The sequence below is a fragment of the Aplysia californica genome, unplaced genomic scaffold (assembly GCF_000002075.1).
Source record: "Aplysia californica isolate F4 #8 unplaced genomic scaffold, AplCal3.0 scaffold00361, whole genome shotgun sequence".
Lineage (NCBI taxonomy): Eukaryota > Metazoa > Mollusca > Gastropoda > Aplysiida > Aplysiidae > Aplysia > Aplysia californica.
The window spans coordinates 240,168-247,923 of NW_004797631.1; the positions used below are offsets into that span (position 1 = coordinate 240,168).

The 7,756-nt window shown below is 39.8% G+C and overlaps 1 protein-coding gene across 1 annotated transcript in view; it reads left to right on the top strand.

Moving 5' to 3' along the window:
- The first annotated feature begins 966 nt into the window (after positions 1–966).
- Positions 967–7,756, top strand: part of LOC101845787 (zinc finger protein 704) — a 27,582-nt gene continuing 20,792 nt past the window's right edge. The window contains exons 1-3 of the mRNA XM_005103166.3: positions 967–1,714; positions 2,588–2,751; positions 4,863–5,077. Coding sequence (XP_005103223.1) covers positions 1,182–1,714; positions 2,588–2,751; positions 4,863–5,077 — 912 coding nt within the window. The 5' untranslated portion in view covers positions 967–1,181. The remainder of the gene's footprint in view (positions 1,715–2,587; positions 2,752–4,862; positions 5,078–7,756) is intronic.

Consider the following 7,756-nt stretch of genomic DNA (forward strand, 5'->3'; position numbering starts at 1 on the left):
CCCTTAGATGACGTAGTACAGAAAGTAAAGTTAGTCCAGATTTCCAGGCCACATCCTTGTCTAATTTTGACAGTGACATAAGCAGTCAGTAGCTACGGCATGATGAAATGAGGAGCTGAAATGAACGGTACAAAGGAAGAGGAAATTTAATAAGGAATCACAATGATGGAGGAATAGAATATTGTTTGTTCTATATAGATCTATTCCTACAGAAAAAAGCATTACCGAAGCAATATCCACGGTTGTTGCAATTTTATTGTATGAGCAAGATTCTCTTTATAGTCAAGTTACTATAAAAGCCAAATCTTGCACGTTCCGGTGTCACTGGACGCTATTTTTAAATGGTATGCCTCCACTCCACAGCGGCAACTCGTGCACACCTTTATTTCCCCCTGACCTCATTATCATAATGCTCTTAAGAGATTCAATACCCTCCCACCGATAAAAGTAGTTTTATCTCTTTTTTGCACAGTCAACATTCATTTCAAATGTGATATTATACTAAAACATAGAATACATTAGTGCGTAAGCTATCAAGTAAAAATCCGATCAAATAGTGGTTATTTTGCTTCTATATTAATTTTCATAATAAGTGTTTTGATGGGATGGTGAAATGAAGTCAGCTCGGAAAATAGCTCAAGAAAACACAAAGGACACAGCAAACGGTCGAAAAGTTGGTAACCAAGGCTTATTGTGTGTTTACTTTGTTGTTTTTCAAGGTTTTGGACAGAATCTTGTACTTGGGTGACATTGACTACTTGATCAAGCATATAACTTCCAAAATAATTGGGTAAATATGCCTAAAAAGCCGGTTCATAATTCATCCAGTTGACCTTTGCTCCATGACACAAAAAGGCACGGGAGTTTGATTGACAGTGCCCTATTTTTCAGCCAATGAAACAGGGGGGTGTGATTATGGGAGCCAATCACACCCTGAATAAACCCCTCACTAGCTCTGTTGATGTTGCATATCCCCGCCTACGTCAGCACCAAAACAAACCGGCGCAGTAGACGCCGGTACTTTGTTTACATCGACGACTAGGTTACAGCTGATTGCAAGTCCTCAAGCAATTTCGCTTTTGCTGGCAACTGTTTGATTATTCTCTGGATATTTTTTAGTTTGAATTGTCTACTGTTCTAAAGGATTGGTGAATTCTTGTTCGAATGCCCAAACATTCAAGATGTTTGGCAACAAGAGACTCGCGAAGAGGTCGATTATTGGGACCAGAGTAAGCGCTTTGTGGTCGCAAGATGGCCGTTTTTACCCCGCGATTATACAGTCCCAGGTGTCGGAAGAGACGATCACGTCCAGAGCCGTCTATGCCGTCAGATTTGACGATGGGAGTACCCAGCATGTGAAATCTCGAAATGTGATAGGTCCTGGGTTCCAGTCCGTCACTGCTGCCTCTTTGAATCGAGGACAAAAGGTCTTCCTAACCCTGAATGGCCGTGAAGTTTGTGGCACAGTTTCATGCCATGACCGTGATCTCGACGAAGTGTTGGTAAATGTAAAGACTCCCAATGGAGAAGAATTTACCACAGCCCGTCGCCAGGAAGATGTTCGTCTTCTTGAGAGTAGGAAATCTGCTCGTTTGGAGAGCCAGCCAAATACCGATTACTCGAAATTAGCAGACTTGCAGCTCACAGAGTTTGGTAGGCGTCGAGTTCCTTCACACGTCATTGATGTGCCATCAACATCACAAGACAAAAATGAGTATGTACCTCTTATATATCTGGGTTCTCTTTGTCCTTTCGTTTTGCTTGAGAGGAGGAACTGATTTTTCAGGTTCATGAGGATAGGATGCTTCGACAATCTTTTCATTGAATTCTCTCCCTGCCTGAAATATCACCTTATAATACTGTCTCCAGTATTGGAGACCTTTGGAATCCCTCTAACAGCTGTAACCTGTCCCTTAGAGATCCCTTGCCCCTTTTGTTATTACTGTTATTTTTAAAAATGCCATATCTTTTAATTTTGAAACATTGTGTTATGTTCTATTATTTGTTTATTTGTAAGCTACAGAGACGTGCTTTGGTTTATTGTACGCTTTTGTATATTTGAAAGAGATATATTTTCACTGTTTGTACGTTAATAGCTATTGTGTACATTTTCTATTAGTCAGGAAAGTTTTTTGGAAAAAGTTTTGTTCTTCGGAGACTTGAGTCTTTTTAGACCTACACAATAGTTGCCTGATTGGGTGTTTTGACGTTGCTGTGATGCTGTTATGGTCAACACGATGGGCTGTTTGTAGATCTAAAATGACACCACACTTATTTACCTTTTTTGTATGGAGCTTTTCCATTATATTTTTAGAACTATACCGATTTACATTTTTCACCATTTTTGGTTACACTTTGTTGTTTGAAGGTTTGAAGAGGTATAAAATCTTGATAGATGGTGTCTGTTCTTCCCCCCCCCAATGGGAATTTAAGTTCACAGAAGCTTTCTTCAAATGAGTATAGATGCTGGTTTAGGAATGTAATATAATGAACGTTTTATTATTTCTGGACTTTTGTTTATTTTTAAAGTAAAGTAAAGACCAGTCTCAAGAAGAACGATTGGAAAAATTTCTCGTTGTACTTGCAGTCGTTTCCGCCGTCAACGACACACCAGTGGGGACAGAACTGACAGCGAATACGGAGATTTCGATGAAGTGGAAATGATGGATGAAACCATTGCAGCTATGGTCTTGACTTCCTTATCGGTCAGTCCCAAATCGCCAACGATGCCAACATCATTTATTAACAAAGGTAAGTGTGTACGAAAATGTTTTCGTACTTCTTTGAAATAGAGAAATGTTAGACAAAAATGATATTTCTACTTTTATGTAACTGAGTAGCTATAGAAGAGGGATTTGAAAATCAGAAAAGAGATGTGGTTTCTGGCAAGTTTTTTTCTAATTTCTTTATTTTTAGAAGTTCCCGAAAGGTGTTGCTTTTTTACCAAACGTAAAAAAAAATGTTGTGGGTGACATATATAGCTGTCTCAAAACAAAAACGAAATTAAGAACTCTAAGGTATCGATATAAACGTCCTCACCCTCCCCCCGCTTATTAATTTTCAGTTTTTTTGTACAGCCCCTACGCCTTATCTCATACCCCTCGTTTATTATTTTCAATCTTTCCACGACCGATGATCATGTGAAACGTTATATATATCTAGAATCTAGATATCTGAATGAAATTTCTCTTTATTGTAAATGGCACATTAGTATTAGTACCGGTAGCGGATTGGCTACCTCAATTTTCTGTGCATTTTAAAAACTTTTGTACTCATTGGTTTGTATTTTTTAATGAAACTGGTTTGTTCCAAAATGGGAAAAACTGTCACAATAACTTACTAAAATCACTAAAATTTTATGATCTCTTGTTCTTTTATTCACTGAAGGAGAAATAAAACAGATTTGTTCCTACTAGCACAGGGGTGTGAGGTTGAATGTGCCCCCTCCCCCCCCCCCCCCCCCCGATTTTGACCACTTGTCCCCCCCCCCCTCCCTTTTATTCGATGCCTTAGAGTACGTTTAATATAAAACAAGTTGTAGAAATATTAATTCAAAGGCGATCAATGAGATCACATGATACGATAGCTCACATGATCTCATGACAAACAAGTTCTTTGTTTCTTGTTATTGATCTGATTTTGATGACTTTAGTTAGACTCCCACTATTTGGTCTTGTGACCTAAAAAGATTACTAGAGGTATCTCTGGACTGTATGATAATGATAATTATGTTAATGATGACAATAATAAAAATAATAATAATAGTTGTTCTCAATGCAATGTCTGAAGATGACAAGATCTTTTGTGTTATACACATGTGTTTATCACTGAAAGAAAAACTTGTTAGAGAAGCATGGAGAAACAGACTGATTGTCTTGTGGAAGGGCAGACTGTCGGACAGACAGATTGAGTGAATATTTTTATGGAGTTGGGAGAGAGATCTAGACGCTAGAAGAAAGATTGATTGACAAACAGACTGTTTGACTGTGAAAGACAGGCACCTTCTCCCCCCGGACAAACGGCAGATAGTTTATTGGGCGTAATAATATGACAATGCTGTAGTGAAAGTTAAGATGTTGCAGACAGCTGTAATATTCGACAGGAAATGTCATGGCGTAATGGTCTTTTCATTGTATGAACTGAGATGATTAGATAAGATGCACACACACACACACACACACTCACAGAAGACACACAGAAAAGAGAAGCAGATAAGGTAGACATACAATGAAGACTGATAAGGGAAGTGTCTTGAAAGATTGGAAGGTGGATGTTACCTGCTGTGACCAGCAGGAGAATGTTTGCTTGCACAATTGATCCGTTGTTAGGTATTATGCTAAAGTAGGTCAAGGAAATAGAAATGGGTCAGTTTTGATGGAATCTTGTCAACAAGACATTTGATTTTTTTAAATGCAGTTAATTGGGATTATTACAAAGGATTTTATTTGTACAGTTGTTTTTTTTGTGTAGGTTGGTTTAATATAATCTTTTTTCTAAATTAGAGTTTTTTTAGAATGTGAGTTCATTTAGTTTAATTTTGTTAATTATAAATATTCTTTTGTTAGAGTTTTAAGACCCTACTGACACAATTTAGATACTCGAGGACCCAGCTTAACACTGGTTATTAGAGCCAAAATAACTAGAAAGACTGAAAACTTGATTAAAGATCCTTTTGGGTGGGATACAAAATCTTCATCCTTTGTTCAGCTTAGCTTGAGGTGAAGAGCGTAACCTTGTACAATAGATGCTGGTACAGCATTTTTGTGGAAAAGACAATAATAGGCCTCTTACTTTCTTCCACTTTTTCTCTTTGATGTTTATACCTATGGGCATTACATTTGGAAACATTTTTCTCCTTCCAGAGGTCTCAGGCGACCCGCATACGCCATACCCAGATTCACACTTGTCTAGTAGTGTGGCCAGTAGTGGATTTTACAGCGGTCACTCTGAACGAGATGACCACTCTCCTCCTCTGGCTCCTCTCAGTGAGAGTGCCCCGGCTTGTGTAGGTTTCCCCAACCCACCCCATTCAGATGATGACAGCTCAGGCAGCTCTGGACGTCTGCTTATTTGTGAGGTCAGTTTCGCTTTCGTTGTTTGTTGTGATGGTTTTTTTTTTTTTTTCGTAAATTAAAAAAAAATTGTTACCGTTGTATCTCATTTTACTAGTACTACTTTGTTTTGTGTCTAGAAAAAGGACATAGACACAATGTTTCTATGGCTGTTGTTCAGCACTTAAAGGAATAAAATCACGACCACTCTCAGTGATTGCAGTGGTAGTCTGCCTGTTGTCAGCTGCTCATGAAAAGAAGGACTATTCGTAGAGATAAAAGATATGTTGATACAGCCATTGGGCTCTATTTCATTTCTGTGACTGTTGTTTCTGTCCTTCATCCTGGTTTCTTTTAATCTGGAGACCCTTATACAATGCAGGCCGTTTTTATTTTTTAAGATGAAAGAAAAAGCAAATTAAAAAAGTTTTCCCCATCAAACGCGTGAAACGTTTTGGGAACATGCCCCAGCTTATGTCGGTTTGCTCTTCCTTTTATACATTATATAAGCGGGAGCTAACATATTTGTTCTCACCAACAAAAGAAACAAATGAGGTGAAAAAAAGATAAATGTATCACTCAGGGTTCTTTCTGATCTGGTGAGCTCGTTGTGTTTCATTATCACCTCCTAGCGTGTCTGTGCTGTGCATATTTTGCAACCTATGCATTTTCCACGTGAGGTTTATTTGTTTGGGTTTTTGTTCTTTAGAAAAGGTCATCGTGTTGCTACAGATACTGCTCCTGAAAAAGGCCGGCCGTCCTATTGTTGAAAATAGCAATATTCTTCTAGTGTTTAGAAAATAACTCGATCAATAACATATTTTGATTAGTTCTATTCCTCTTCTATGAGTCTATGAGCGGGTTTCCCCGTATGACCACAACAAAAGTGAAATTCCCAGCATGACTGCACAGGTCAGCTGTGATTGTTCTGTCAAAGAACTTTTGACAGTTTGCTAGTATGCTTGTCGGCCCTGTGCCTTTTTCGCTCTGAATCGTGACTGAAAGCCGTGGGCCTAGATGGAATGCCACGGTTTTCTTTTGTAATGATTTCTTTTACCACATAGAAAAGAGTGGTTTGGGTGGGGTGCGGACGGGGACAAAGTAGGTCGTGCCTGTTTGGAAGCTCGACCAATCAGTGGAGAGGATAGGCCTCGTTTTTAACCAATCACGAGCTATCCCGCATGTAAATATCATGTGACTAGCGACCTTCGTGAACCAGCAACAGGGAACAGCTGATTATCAAAACATCACTCCGTGCGGGCGTGCGAGGGCCCGGGTCGTCAGCGGAGGTGGTGGTGCACAGTCGGTGTGTCCTTCTCTACCGTGCGCTCTCCTTCCCTCCTCTTCCTTCCTCCTCCTCCCCTCCCCTCCATTATCTTTCCCCCTTGTTGTTGGCAGGAGCTGCCGGCTGGCTGCATGCGGGCTATCCTTCCACTTCCACCGTGCGTGTCCTCGATTCCCACCACTTTATCATCTCCCACCCCCTCCCTCCTTCCTCCCTTCCCGTCTCTTCCCCCGTTGTGCCCCCGACCTTCCATGGTTCTCTTTTCAAGCACACACAACATTGCCTTGCTGCCTTCGTGCCCTTCTTCTACCCTGTCCAACTCTTTTATTCCTTATCGTGGGAACAAGGTCAAATAGAGTCTATCTTTTCTTTTCATTTCCATTTGTTGTTGTTTTTGTTTTTTTCATTCAGTTAATATCTAGATACCTGGGTGCGGTGTCCTTTTACAGTGCCGATTGAAGAAGATAAAGGGCAGTTGGTTGGAGTTACGACATTGTTTACATCAGAGTTGGTGTTACGACATTGTTTACATTGGTTGAGATAGGTTGGGAGAGTGGTTGGGGGGTGGGGGGGTGATATTAAAACGTCTGTCTGTCTGAATACAGTTATAACGCCGGTCTAAAGATCGCAAAAAAACACACAACAACAACACAAAAAAACAACAAACAAAAACAAAACTAATCATATGTCAATGCTGGGTGTGCTCTTCAGTCACATTGTATTATTATGACAAAACACCTGACTGTTGTTTGAGCGTCCTTAAAATTGGTTCAAACCCTCCTTTATTAGCGCTTTTCAACTGACATTTTCTGGACTATTTGGAAGACATTGCTATCAAAAACTGTCGTGCATGTGCATAGGTTTCCATGACAAAACGGCAATGTATCCTATTTTCTCAAAAAATTTTAGGGGGAAAAACCCACCTTATTCTCTGAAAACAAACGTACGACAGAAACGAAATTGTATCATATTAAATATCGAGGAATACAGTGTATTTTTAGAGAGAAAAAATAGTTATTCTCACGGCATTTCGTATAAGATTACGGAATGGACGAGGTTTTTCAGAAATATCTAGATTTGGCATAGTGTACGTTTTTGAAATGGCACCCTTCTTTAGTATGTTTCAACCGTCTAAACACCGAACGTTTTGTTGCAAAATGTTTTCTTCTCGAGCGCGAAAGTATCCCGTCAGCAGGCGCCTATCGGCTGAGCGAACTTGTCGTCGTACAAATTTAATGACATTTCAGTTAATGATAGACGCCTGTCTGCCCCTTTGTGTGGTTTGACTCCAGTTGACGTTATTTATAATTATTTGGGGTCATTCCTCCTCCCCCCTCTCCTTCTCTCTCTGTCTCTGTCTCTATCTCTGTCTGTCTGTCTGTCTGTCTGTCTGTCTGTCTGTCTGTCTGTCTGTCTGTCT